This window comes from Xiphophorus hellerii, chromosome 6 (assembly GCF_003331165.1).
Source record: "Xiphophorus hellerii strain 12219 chromosome 6, Xiphophorus_hellerii-4.1, whole genome shotgun sequence".
Classification (NCBI taxonomy): domain Eukaryota; kingdom Metazoa; phylum Chordata; class Actinopteri; order Cyprinodontiformes; family Poeciliidae; genus Xiphophorus; species Xiphophorus hellerii.
In genome coordinates this window covers 23,623,581-23,637,277 of record NC_045677.1, presented here as the reverse complement: position 1 = coordinate 23,637,277, position 13,697 = coordinate 23,623,581, and the positions used below count along the sequence as shown (strand labels likewise).

Here is a 13,697-nt window from a genome sequence, read left to right as displayed (position 1 = left end):
TGCTGTGCCATACAAATATTTGCATCTTGAAGTTGCCAGATTTGGTTAGATTTATTCTGGGTATTTTTACTCTTTTTTTGTTTTAATTTTTGTGCTTTAAAGTTATACCCATATTTTGGTACCTACACACAACCACCACTTTTCTTTATAAATATAAACACATTTTGTAGCAATATATTTTAATTATAATATTGATTTAGACTTTATACAAGATTAGTTTCTAAATGAGTGCAATCTGTGAGATCTTTTATTTTGAAAGTTGCTAACTTCGGTTGAGGTGGAAGTGGCTTCCTTTGAGGATTAAGTGTTTCATAAGCTCTGGGCGGTTTGCTTAAAATATCTTATATCAACATTAATTTATTTGGTTTTTAATTTAATATTTTATGAAATCCAAGTTTTAAACGAAGTTTACAGTTGCGGAATTAGTTCAATCTGTCAGCTTTTATTTCGAAAGCGACCAACTTCCGTTTAGGCGGAAGTGTTTTGGAACTGAGGTAGTCAAGAATTCAGTGTAACAGTACGTGTTTTAAGCGTTTTTACGCATTTTGTTTAAAACTAAGGACAGTTTGAGAATAAAGACAAGCTGTCTGTATTCGCTTTATACAAGATCATCACAAACCTTGTGAGGTTTTGTTTCTCGGTTCGGGATTAGCTGCTTAAACTGGACTTCATGGACTGGATTGGCTTCGGCTATGCTCTGTTTGTGTCAGCAGGAGGAGTCATAGGTTATGCTAAAGCAGGTATGCTTTTTAAAATATGTATATTAACAGACTTTTAAACTCAGATTTTGTTGGTAGGAGAAATAAGTTCAGAAATACAGCTGGCTTTTGAAATAGTTTAAAGCTCATCTACTGTTGCGGTCTAGAAGTACAAGACTGGTGAAAACAAACTAGTTTAAACTTCAAGTTTAACGAGGAAGTCATCAAAACTCAACAAAATCTTGTTTTCCCTTTTAATCTGTAAAAGTGGTTATGATTAATAGTTCTACAGTTTTACAGGAACAGGAAAACGCCTACAGATACAAAATCCAAAGTTTTAAATCCACACTTAATGTCTTATTTCCCCTCCAAATACCATATTTATTTTGTAATATTTTGAAGTGGTCTTTGTCAACAGTTTTCAAAACTTTCTGAAAGTTTTTCAAAGTTTTTATTTGGAGTTTGGTCGTTTTTACCTCTGTGTTTTTTTCATATGCAAATTAAATATTTGTAGTGAACGCTGATTTTATTTACGAAGGTAGAAAAACTATTCCAGTCTTAGTACTGTGTGAAAAAGTACAATTTTTGAGATTTGAAACTCAGAAATATCCATGATTTTCTAGAAACTGTATGAGATTAATCTAAAAATTTCCTTGCTTTTTCTAGAAAATTTTTGATTTATTTTATTTTTATTTTTTTGCAGAAACGTATTCCTTTTTTCCCTTTACAGCGACCCTAATACGCCGTTGTGGGATCTTGTCAGTAGTCCCAAAACTGCTCCAAGAATGAACTGAGAATTCATCCTGGCAGAATAAAACATGCAAAACCTTTGCAGAGCATTCTGGATTATTATTTTAATCCAGAATACAAAGGAAGATTTGCAACAAAAATGTAACACAATGAGTTTATATGTTTCTGCTTTCTCTTAATTTTAACTTGTGTAAATCTGATTCAGTGCTTGATCACTAGGGTGAGTAATAACTAGTTTTTTTAAAAAGAAAAATATTTTACTGCACCATACTTTTTGCTTCTATTCAAGTCAATTCAGTTCAGTTTATATAGCGTCAGTTCTCAATACGTCAACACAAATATGACAATTCATTTTATTTAAAACAGGGACAATCTACAGTATACATTAACCATAAGAGGAGAAATGCACTGAATGCAGTTAAACTTGTACACTTGTAGTTCTTGACCCAGCTGATTCAATATTTTAAAAGAAAAAATACATCAAATTAGCTGGATGCTGTTCAATATATATACATATATATAGATATATTTATATACAACCATCCCTACAGGCAGCATCACCTCTCTGGTCGCCGGTATCGTCTTCGGCTTGGCGGCTGCAGTTGGAGTTTATCTGACGTCTCAGAATCCCAGGAATGTTTGGCTTTCATTGGGTGAGTTTTCTCTCTCTGTTCAGCAAAAGGTAATGCTGTGATGACAGCAGCTTTCTTCTCCTCATCATGTTTGTCCGTACATGCAGGCACAGCGGGAACTTTGGCTGTAGTGATGGGACTGAGATTTGTAAACTCCTGGAAGTTCATGCCGGCTGGTTTGATGACTTTAGCGAGGTAACGTACTCTACTGAAGGACACAGACCAACATTTGTCAAGATAATGTGAATATTTTAATGTGTGTTTTCAGCGTGCTGATGCTGACGAGGATCATCTTTGGAATGCTGAAGTTGAGGCAACACAAATCTTGAACTTGGATTTAAATTTTGAATATGGATTGTGAAACATTTCCAGCTGTATAGTTTTGTTTTACTGTCTGCTGTGAAAAGTGACTTGGAATGTGATATTTGTTTTGCTTAGAAATTGTATATTGGATGATTTTTGCTGTATAACAAAAAGAAATCCACTCAAAATGCATAAAAACAAGCTGAATTTAAATGTCTACTTTATTTAAACCTGAGATTTTATGTATAAAGTCATAATAATCTTGCCTTTACCAAATTATAAAGTGATTTTAATCTAATCTCAAGTGAAAAAAACAGCATTTTTACATAAGAAAAATGACGGCAAAATAGAAAAACTATTAAAGAAAAACTAAGTGGTAACTAACTAAATGGTAAAACCTCCAGCTGTCCCAGACTTCACAGACATCCTGGTCTTTTTACATTTATTTTAAAATATAGATTTAAAGGCAAAATATCTTGACATACATTCAGTATATAACATACACCTGGGTGAAAAAACTAAATAAAAAAGCCACCACATGGACTTAATAGATCTGGTTTTGAGTCTAATTTTATCCTTTAGTTAGTTTTCCAATTTTATTCTCACTTGTGCCTTATTTTCTTTATGTGTACCATTTTTATTGTGCTAAATAAATAAAAAACATTAATAATAATAACAGAAGAAAACAAAGAACAAAACTCAAACTATGTAAATAAAGTGTGTAATGACTAGTCACCAGCTGGAGTTTTTATTTTATCATTTCAAAAATCTCCTGGTAATTTAATGTTTTGTCTCTCTAAATTCATCATTTTCACAAATCAGATTAAACGGTACGACTCAAGTAATGAGTTGCATTTTCAGCAACTATTTTCTACTCTTACCTGTTTGTATGACTGCTTTTGAATAAAAAATATGTTGAAACATTGTTACTTTTACTTTAATACAATTTTTGTCTACCCACTTCCACTTGAAAGTTTGTTTGCTTTTTATGTGCTTGTAATATCTGTTTGTGTTTCTAATAAATGTTAGGTTAAGTTTTAAAAAGGCAACTTCTTTTTAATTTTTTTAATATTTATTATTTTTTTAAGTGAAGAAAAAGATTATTCTCTGGGATATTTTAATATCTGTGGAAAAAAATGTAAAGACAAATAGATTACTGGTACTTTTAGTGTCATTCATTCACAGAAATTTAATTTAATTATTTCTTGGAAAAAACTGCCAAACTTTCATTTGTTATTATTTATACTTAAAATAGTTAGATTATCATTTATAGTCAAAGTTAATGAGACTGGTTTAATATGGTCCATATTTTAGTCTAACTTGGCTTAGTACTTTTTGCATTATCTTAATTACATCTGTCATGGTTTTATTCAGCTCAGTTATAAGTATTTTGACTCAAATGCATTTTACAAAATCTTATTAAATTAGCAATTCTCTGTACAAGTTCTCCATCTAGTGGTTTCCTGTGTCGCATGCATGTCTTCCGTTATTTTAGGAAGTTTTATTTACTTTATAACCCGCTAAAAGACAAAGATTTAGGATATTTTGACTAAAAATTTCTTTAATTTAGTTTGTATTAACTAAACTCTAGTCATAGTTTGTATATTGATGTGTAGCTTTTCTTTAAATGCACTTTTAGGAGTATGTTTACTATGTTGTACTTTTATTGTGAAGCATCACAACTCTTACTTGAGTAAAATTTCTGGATTTTCTGAGTATCTTCACTGAATGAAGAACAAACATGTTTTAACTACAAAAAACTCACCAGAAACAGACACACACCTGCAGTTTTTGTTAAAGTTTCAGAAGTTTTTATTGAAAGAAACTGATTTGAAAATATTTTAGTCTTTTTTTTTTGCCTGATTTTGTTATTTTTTTGTTACTGATGAGAACTATTGTCATTTTCGTCCTTAAAATACCAAAATTTCAACTTAACTATTTTGGTCCTTCTGATAAAAATATTAAATGACTGATCATTTAAGCAGTTACTCAGTACTTACGTAGAATTTTTACAAAATATTTTTATACTTTTACTTTAGTAATTTCTTGGAATGCTACTTTATACTTAAAAATATGTTGAAGTAATTCTACTTACTTGAGTACAATTCTTGGCCAATCTGGAATTTAAATCATAATTTATGCTTTAAGAGTTTTATCTGACCAAAATATTCGCTGGAATTTCTATAAAAAAGATAAATCTGGTGTTTTAGAGGAAATATTAACATTTTTCTGTCACTGGACAGGCATGAAATGTGAGGAATGAAAATCATTTAGGGGCGTTCTGGAAACGGCCATACTGTAGTAACATGACGTACCTTCTTCTCTTGCATTACACCTAACAGCTGCGCAGTCGGAATTTGGCCTGCGTGCGCACTCGGACAGCAGCGGCGTTCCTCCCAGGCTGCGCCCTCTCGGTAACTTATGGTAAGGTGGACCCGCAGTGTCCACTGAAGGATCAGGTGATCCACTATCTACGAAGCGAAGGCTGACTGGGGGAAAATGCAAGATGACATATAGCAAATGTCGGAGCATAATTCATTCACATTTTCGCCTCGGATTCGGATTTAGATCGCGCCGCTGGAGCTCCAATGTGACGATGGCTCGTTAGGTGCTTGGTGGCGCATCTGCGATTTTCTTTAATCCCCGCCCGATATTTTGATTTATGAAAAATCACATTCACAGACAAATATTGGTTTCAACATGGGGCTGTGCTACAGTTTGCGTCCCCGGCTCTTCGGGGACCTGAGCGGCTCTATCTCCAACGCTACCTCGGACTCGGACCAGCCTCCGGACGCCTCCGCCGCTGCCGCCGTGCCGAGCCGCGGCGGGGCGGCTCGCCAGGAGGACACCGGCGGATGCGGGGAGACTTCGTCGCTACGCGGCGGCGAAGGCCTGGTTCGCTCCGGGGACCCGGCTAGGGAGCACCGCCGCGGGGACACCGGGACAGACGGGGTGCTTATACAAAACGGGGGCGGCGGAGGTGGAGGCGGCGGCGGCGGCGGAGGAGGAGGCGGCAGCAGCGGCTGCAAGGGATCCGGAAAGGAGCGCAGCCGCCGCTTGCAGCTGCTTCCAAAAACAAGCACCCAAAAGCAGAAACATTGGGACAAACTGCTGGTGGAGGAGAAGGAGGCCGAGAAGGAGGCGAAGAAAGTCAGTAAAAACATTGACAGGGCGCTGAGGGAGCTCAAGCGGGAGTATAAACAGACGCATCGACTGCTGCTGCTCGGTAGGTTGTTCCCTCTCTGTTGTTGTTGGACTGGGAAGGTGTTTTATTAATAGAAACCAAAACGCGCCGGCCTGTCCAGAAATTATGTCACAGCTCCGCTCCAGCGAGGCCTGTTGCCACATCTGATGGCCATCACTTGAGATCAGAACCACATTTCAGGACGACGTGGAAAGGTCCAAAATGCACTATAAAACTGAATTCCGGCGGACGTTAAATGTTAGTCTAAGAGGGATTGATGTACAAATGACAAATAACCAGTTAGATAAGAGAACAAACAGCAAAAAATGAGCTACATATTGAAATATGTACATTTAGGACTGTTTTTAAGTCTGTAACGTTTACTCCAACACACTAATTGGTGAAATATATAAGAAACATATAAGAAAAGATTGGTGAATTTAATTTGTGGCAATAATGGAATTTTAAAAATATCCATTCATTTTGATTCAGTTTCATTTAAATGGCAACAAGACCCTTGATAAACAAATCAAATTCATATCCAGCAATTTTATAACTGAATCAATCCAACATATTAATCGTTGCATAATGTCACCTTCCTAAAATATTGACCTAAATCATTTTTTTAAACCTAAATCAGATTTTGGCAATTAAAGTAATAAAGAGGGTGATTTTTTAAATTTATTGCTAAAATCAATAAAAGATTACTTAGGCCGTTATTTTAGGAAGGTGGCGATATTAAAATTAAGGTCTATAGAATCCAATTTGAACTTATTTTTATTACAAATAAAACGTTTTCATATGAATTTGGGTCAGCAGACAACCGTAAGGCTGGTGTGTGTGTGTGTATGTGAGATGTGCTATGAATGAATGTGCATTTAGTCTGGCATAATATTAAAACTTAAAGTAAATAACTGTTTATTAGGCTTTTTTTATCCACTTTGCTAATTATAACTTAATTTATTATAATTTTATTTTACATGTTAATGAGTATAAATGATTGAAATTTTAAAAAATAAGCTTGAATTTCTGTGCGATTTAGTTCAGTTTTATAAAAATATCTGTATTTCTCTCTCTGTTCTCAGTTGAATCTTGAATTAGGACAGAGTGTGATCTCTGATCAAACCAAAAAAACTTCCTTATTACCCATGTAAGTCATATAACTGCATTTCCTTGCAGTAGACTGGGTAGAATCAAGAAAATGACTCTAAAAATTCAGCTTTTGCAGGTTCAAAACCATCCAGGCGAGTATGAATTAACATGCGGTTAGTCCAAAACAATTCAGAATTTCATACCTAAAAAAGAAACCAAAGTTTCAGAGGTTCAAACTAGTAAAGAGGTGAAATGGTCACTCTGACCTCTAAAATCGCTAATTATGTTTTCTTTATTATTAGTGAGTGAGAGACATTCGACTGGAAGGGAACATTTTGTTCTCAAAGTTGACATGTTATAAGCTGGAAAAAGATTAATTTGCGATCAAAAGTGGAGTAAGAAAGAAGCAGTGATAAACCAGTGACCGGGTTCTGGAAGAAGAAGGTGGGCTGGTCTGATGAATCACATCGTTTGGATGGACAGGTGTGTGTTGCTTATTTGGGAAGCACGCAGCACCAGGACGCGCTAAATGAAGACACATTTCACCTACCTATCTGTTGTAGCAGATCATAATCGGCCTTTTATGTTGTATTTCATGATTACTTTAACGTCTTTTAGCTGGGTATTGTGCCCTTCCTCAAACCAAGATTGGTTAAAGAATTGATTGAGGAGTCCCACAATGACTTTGAGTTGATTACCTTTCTTGAAAGCCACAGTTTTTGACTCTGAGGAAGTCATCTTGGCTCTGGTTTAAACCTTGTTTGAATTTTAAAGGTTTATACGCTACCATGCTTTAACTAATTAAGCAACAGCGCTATCGCTAAGGTTAAACTTTCTAAAAAGCTGAGCTTTTTAACCTTGAGGTAGTCATTGCTGAAGAATAATACGTCACAGCCGTTGTGAAGGTTTTAAAAGGTTAGCTTCCAGCTTAAGCTAGTTTTGTAACAACGTTAAAGCTAATGTAATGACTTGCTAGTAACTAGGCTTTGGAGCCTAGTCTGCACTAGTGCAGACTTGGCTAGTCTTGGCTAGTGCAGTCTTGGCTAGTGCAGACTTGGCTAGTCTGCACTAGCCAAGTCTGCACTAGCCAAGTGCAGACTAGGCTCCAAAGCCTAGTGCAGATATAGCTAACAATGGTAGCCTACTTCATATATGTTGCTGTCAAGGAAACATTTCACTTTCCACATCATTAGAACTTATTTAAAAACATAGTTTTCACCTTAAACTAGTTTAGTGACATTGCAAATGTTAGACTAGCTTGCTAGCTTAGCCTCTTAAGGCTGATGCAGATATAGCTAATGATGCTACATTGTATCTGTTGTTGTCAAGGAAATGGTTTGCATTTCACCTTATTAAAACTGACTTAAAAAGTTTGTTTCTACCTTAAACATGTTTAGTAACAGTACAAATGCTACTGTCAGACTTGCTTGCTAGGTTAGCCTCTTAAGCCAGATGCAGATACAGCTAATGATGCTACATTGTATCTGTTGTTGTCAAGGAAATGGTTTGCATTTCACCTTATTAAAACTGACTTAAAAAGTTTGTTTCTACCTTAAACATGTTTAGTAACAGTACAAATGCTACTGTCAGACTTGCTTGCTAGGTTAGCCTCTTAAGCCAGATGCAGATACAGCTAATGATGCTACATTGTATTTGTTCTTAAGGAAATAGTTTACATTCCATCTTGTAAGAACTGATTCAAACAAGTTGTTTTCACCTTAAACTAGCTAAGTAACAGTCCTAAAGCTAATTTCAGATTTGCTAGCCATCTTAGAGGCTAAAACCTGATGCAGATGGCCTATCGCTAAAAATCATACATTGTATCTGTTATTGTAAAAAAAAAAAAAAGGTTTACATTCCACCTTGTAAGAACTGACTTAAAACAATTGTTTTCAAGTCATACTAGCTTAGAAACAGCACTAATGCTAATGTCAGATTAGCTAGCCAGCTTACCCTCTTAACTCTAATCCAGATGTAGGTAACTTTGGTACATCATATCTGTTATGAAAAAAACTGTTCATATTCCACATTGTTAGAACGGATTTAAAAAGATTGTTTTCATGTGAAATTAGCTTGGTAACAGTGCTAATGCTAGTGTCAGACTAGCTAGCCAGCTTAGCCTCTTAATTCAAATGCAGATGTAACTTTCGTACATCATATCTGTTGTTTATATTCCACATTGTTAGAACTAATTTAAAAAGATTGTTTTCATGTTAAGCCGACTTAGTAACAACACTACTGCTAATGTCAGACTTGCTAGCTACTTTAGCTTCTTAAAGATGATTTAGTCGTTGTTAATGATTTGAACTAGTCAATCTTCTGTTGTCAAGGAAACTAACACATGCCACCTTGTAAGAACTGATTTTTAAAAGTTTTCATCTAGTTTAAACTGGTTTAGCAACAGCGCCAATGCTGACGTTAAACTTGTTAGCAAAATTATATGTCTTTATCTTGAATGACTTCATACTTCTGCTGGGTAGAAGGAGGTTAAGCATAGGATAAGAATACATTCTTCTAATAGTTATGATTTAACTCAATTGATATAATTTGAAATGCACCCAAATTAAATGTATTCAAATTGATGGATCCATTTAATTGTGAAACTCTAACAATTGATTTTTATCAGTGTGGTTGGAGAAGACATGCTGTTAGAAATGGAACAAATGCACAACCTCTGTAAATACAGAAACAGACCTCATAGCTGGAGGCCATGTTTACCTTAAAACCAGTATAGTAGTATTATATAAGGGCGTGACATCTGTTCTGGGAAAACTGGGGAGAAAAAGAAACTGAAAAATATGGGAGCACATGTTCAAGTATAGATTTAGCTAAAATGTTTAACCCTAGTCTGTTTGTTTTGTCCGTCTTTACTATAAATAAATTCGGCTCATCACAGAAAGGAAACCTGTCATACTGTTATGGTGTATTGTAGGCCATGTGTCATGTATTACAGTACACAATGTTCTTTATAGACTCAACAGGCAGGAAGACTGAACTTTTTCTTCCTGCTGTGATGAAAGAGTGCACACATAATCATTATGCTCTTTTGAAAATAAATTGTAATTGACTCAAATATAGGTATCATTCTTTAAAACCACATAATGCAACCAAAAAATAGCTTATTTTACTTGGTCTGCGTTAGCTACAGAAATCCAAATAAATTTAGGACATTATATGGAGCATAAACATAAATAGATAAAACATCTAGAAATAGTTAATGATATTATTAGCAATGCTCTATACTTTATGCAGGATCTCTAGCCTATAATATCTCACTCACTCAAGGATATTGTATCATTTCCCACCTTTTGCAGTTCAAGGTGGGAAATGTTAGAGAACAAACTCTGCATATTGTTGTTAAAATATACTGCAGAAGTTTGCCCTCAGGCTTCAGCAAAACTAAATACAAGTCTTTGATCTTACTTTTAAAAGTTTAAAGTAATAATTTAAGATAAATTAGTCTAGACTAGAGCATTAGTGTTGGAGCAAAGCAAAGGTCAGTAGACTCTTCATTGCTGCATCTGCTCTCATATTTGTTAAATTAGAGCGGAGACATTGGGCAGGTACCTGTACACTGCAAAAAACACACAATTATACCAAGTAGTTTTCTAGTCTAAATGTCTTAGCACGCTTGAATTAAAATAAACTAATTTAAAAGTAAGATATAAGAGCTTGTTTTTAGTAAATAATTCATTGATATTGATGAAAAAGTGCTAGTTCCATTAGCAGATTATTTCACTTATAACATGGGGAAATTGTCTTGTTATAAGTAGATCTATGTAACACTTTTTCATAAATATTAAGTAATTATTTACTTAAAACAAGCTTCTATATCTTGCTGAAAAGTTACTTGTAAGTCAGTTTTGTCTTATTTCAAGTGCAAAATATATTTGCAACCAAAAATACTTGTTAAGTTGTTGGGTTTTGCAGTGTAGGAATGTATACCAAAGTTTAAAAAATGTTGAGTAATGTAGCAAAGCCCCCACTTATTGCTGCGCTTTGTCAGTCAGCTGGCTTAAAGAAGTGTAATTCACCATTGTTGTAATTTTAAAGTCAATTTCTGCCTCTCTGAGCAGCATGTCTGTTAAGCAGCCATTTTTTTCTATGTTTATGATTTAATGAAAGCAATTAGACAATATTATGCAGCTTTAGCATAACTGGGGTATTTTCACTCAAGGATATCGTATCAGAAGACAGTTTTACTAGCATATACATGTTAGAGATTAATTTATTAAACCATAGTAACATGCAGGGCCAGATGTTACTGCCCCAAAATAATCAACAGATTTCCAAATTCACTAGTTGAAAACCTTAAATCTTTCAGTCATAATTTAAAGGTAATGTAATAATAATTTAATTAACATTTCATGGATACAGTAATTGTTTATCAGTAAGTCAGTGAGAATGTGGTGCACCCCACTGCTGCTCTTAAATTTCTAAATCTTTCTTACTATTTTAACTAACAGCCTAAACAAAGAAACAAGATTGTTTCTTTTAAATTTAGTAATAAAATAATTGTTTATATTCTTGTAACATGACAAGTTTTATTATATAGGTGATGCAAAAAAAATGTGATAAAATAGTTACTTCAGTGTACCTTAGTGTGTTTAACATTAGCACAGTAAATCTAGAATGTAGATTTTTGCCATATTTTTTAAAATTTATTTTAAATACATAAGCAGTTTTATTGAAGAATGTGTAGCGTTTTAAAGGGAAAATGTTCATCTTGCTACTTTCTTAGACTAATAGGGATTCTAGCTCTCCACCACTTCTTTAATTAGTGAAAAATTTGATTTTTTGCAGCATTCAGTATTTATTTTCTAAATATCAAAACTTTTGCAGTTATACACTACATCGTTTTTTACTATTCAATGGTTTCTCAGTGTTGTTTGTAGGTTTTGGATAGAGATGTTAAGATCGTATTTCTACAGTGTAACTGCTTTGGGAAACATTTTTTACAGATCTTTAAATAATTGTATAACCTTAAATAAATATTTTGAAACACTTTAAAGCTGCAGTACGTAGCGTTTACAAAACTTTTTATTTTTACATATTTGTTGAAACTGTCACTATGTTGTGACATTATGCTATGAGACTGATAATCTGTGAAAAAGCTCCACTGCCTTCTCCCAGTGTTCCCAGTGCTAATTAGAAGCAACCAATCAGAGCCAGGAGGCGGGTTTAGCAAGGCCGCAGCTAGCATAGCATGCTGTGAATGCTCAAGCTAAGTAGCATGGCCACCATGACGGCGAACAAACAGTTTTTCTGTAACATAAGTTATTTCTCTGCCATTATTACATTTAGGAGTGAGTACATGAGGTTGATTGACAGCGTTAAGACTGGCCTCTTGGCTCTGATTGGTTGTTTTTAGTCTGCATTTTTTCAGATGGCAACAGTAGCTCAGGTGGAGGAGATCGATGTTTTCACAGATTATCTGTCTCATAATGTAACTTCAGTAACTTTTGGGAAAAAAATTACTTTGTGGAGTATTTTTACTACGCTGTACTATTTACTTTTGCTTGAATAACTTTATTATGAAGTATTGTTACTATTACTTTAGTAAAATTTCTGGATTTTGAGTGAAAAACAAACATGTCTTAACCAAAAATACACCAGACACAGACAGACACCTGCAGTTTTTGTTGAAGTTTTATAAGTTTTTTAATGAAAGAAACTGATTTGGAAAAATGTCTCTTTTGCCTGATTTTGTTATTTTGTAATTAGTTTAATTTTTAGCTATAAAATACCAAAATTTCCACATAATTTTATGTTTTGTTCTGTCTGATGATGTAATTTTTAAGCAGTAAATGATTGATATTTTTATCAGTTACTGAGCACTTGAGTAAACGTTTTTACCAAATACGTTTTGTACTCAAGTAATTTTTTAGATGGCTACTTTATACCTTTATTTGATTAAAAATAAGTTGAAGTAGTGGCTACTCTTATTTGAGCACATTTTGGGGCACCTCTGCTTATATTCTGCTTTTACGACATACTGACAGTTTTAACAAATGTGTATAAAACAAATGTTTTAAAACAAAAGTAACATACTGCAGCTTTAAAGTAAAATCAGATCCTGTTTTGCCTGCGTTTGCTTCTCTCCAAGAAGTGTGGTGCCTCTTTCCTCCCTTCACTAAATGGCCACCAGTGTAATTTCCTGAATAAACAACTGTTGCTAATTGTGCACAGGAAGGAATGGTTTATCTTATTGAAGTCACACAGGGAGCTGTCATGCATTCTTTCATGAGCTGTCCCAGCAGCGTGCCGTCGTGTTGTTTTTGGCGGCCCTCCCTCTCCACCTCCGTGGGTGTCACGCTTACTTTGGTGCACGCGGCAGCCCGTGACACGAGCCACTTCTGGCTTTTCTCAGGAGGCCGTTGGGACTTTTATGCCCCTCAGGTCTCCAACGGGACTCTTGTTGCACGGCGGGGAACTGAGGTGGTTTGTGTTCCTCTGAAAGTAGACACCTTTCAAATCGTCTTACATTTCAAGGCGACATGTGGCTCCCCAATCCGGGTCGCTTTATCTCTTTGTGTTTGCTGCAGGTATTTAGATGAATTATCACTGTTTTTGGGTAAACATTTTCTTGTTTTTTCTGGAATTGACTGTTAAATTGAAATCTTTACTGAGATAAAATGTGATCTTAAGACATTTTAAAGAGTGTTGTTAAAGTAACTTTTATTAAAATTTTAAATTGTCACCATGTTGTGACAGTATGTTATGAGCAGAGTTGATTAATAACTACTTACATTTACTCAATTACCTTCACGTGAATAACATTTTAGAAAAAAAATTACCTTTAGGAGTATGTTTACTACGCTGTACTTTTTACTTTTACTTGAGTATTTTTATTATGAAGCATCTCTACTCTTACTTGAGTTAAATTCCTGGATTTTTATCCACTGAATGAAGAACAAACATGTATTAATCAAAAATTTACCAGACACAGAAACACACTCACACACACGCACACCCCCCCACACACGCACACACACACACGCACGCACGCACGCACGCACGCACGCACGCACGCACACA

General features: G+C 34.8%; 2 protein-coding genes across 2 annotated transcripts in view; both read left to right on the top strand.

The window, feature by feature from the left end:
• The first annotated feature begins 142 nt into the window (after positions 1-142).
• Positions 143-3,309, top strand: LOC116721331 (transmembrane protein 14C-like). Its single transcript, XM_032564986.1, has 4 exons — positions 143-740; positions 2,000-2,101; positions 2,188-2,275; positions 2,349-3,309. The coding sequence occupies exons 1-4, from the start codon at positions 671-673 to the stop codon at positions 2,407-2,409; spliced, it is 321 nt and encodes a 106-aa protein (XP_032420877.1). The 5' UTR covers positions 143-670; the 3' UTR covers positions 2,410-3,309.
• A 1,513-nt stretch (positions 3,310-4,822) lies between these two features.
• Positions 4,823-13,697, top strand: part of LOC116721319 (guanine nucleotide binding protein (G protein), alpha activating activity polypeptide, olfactory type) — a 76,688-nt gene continuing 67,813 nt past the window's right edge. The window contains exon 1 of the mRNA XM_032564969.1: positions 4,823-5,609. Within this exon, the coding sequence (XP_032420860.1) occupies positions 5,084-5,609 (526 nt within the window). The 5' untranslated portion in view covers positions 4,823-5,083. The remainder of the gene's footprint in view (positions 5,610-13,697) is intronic.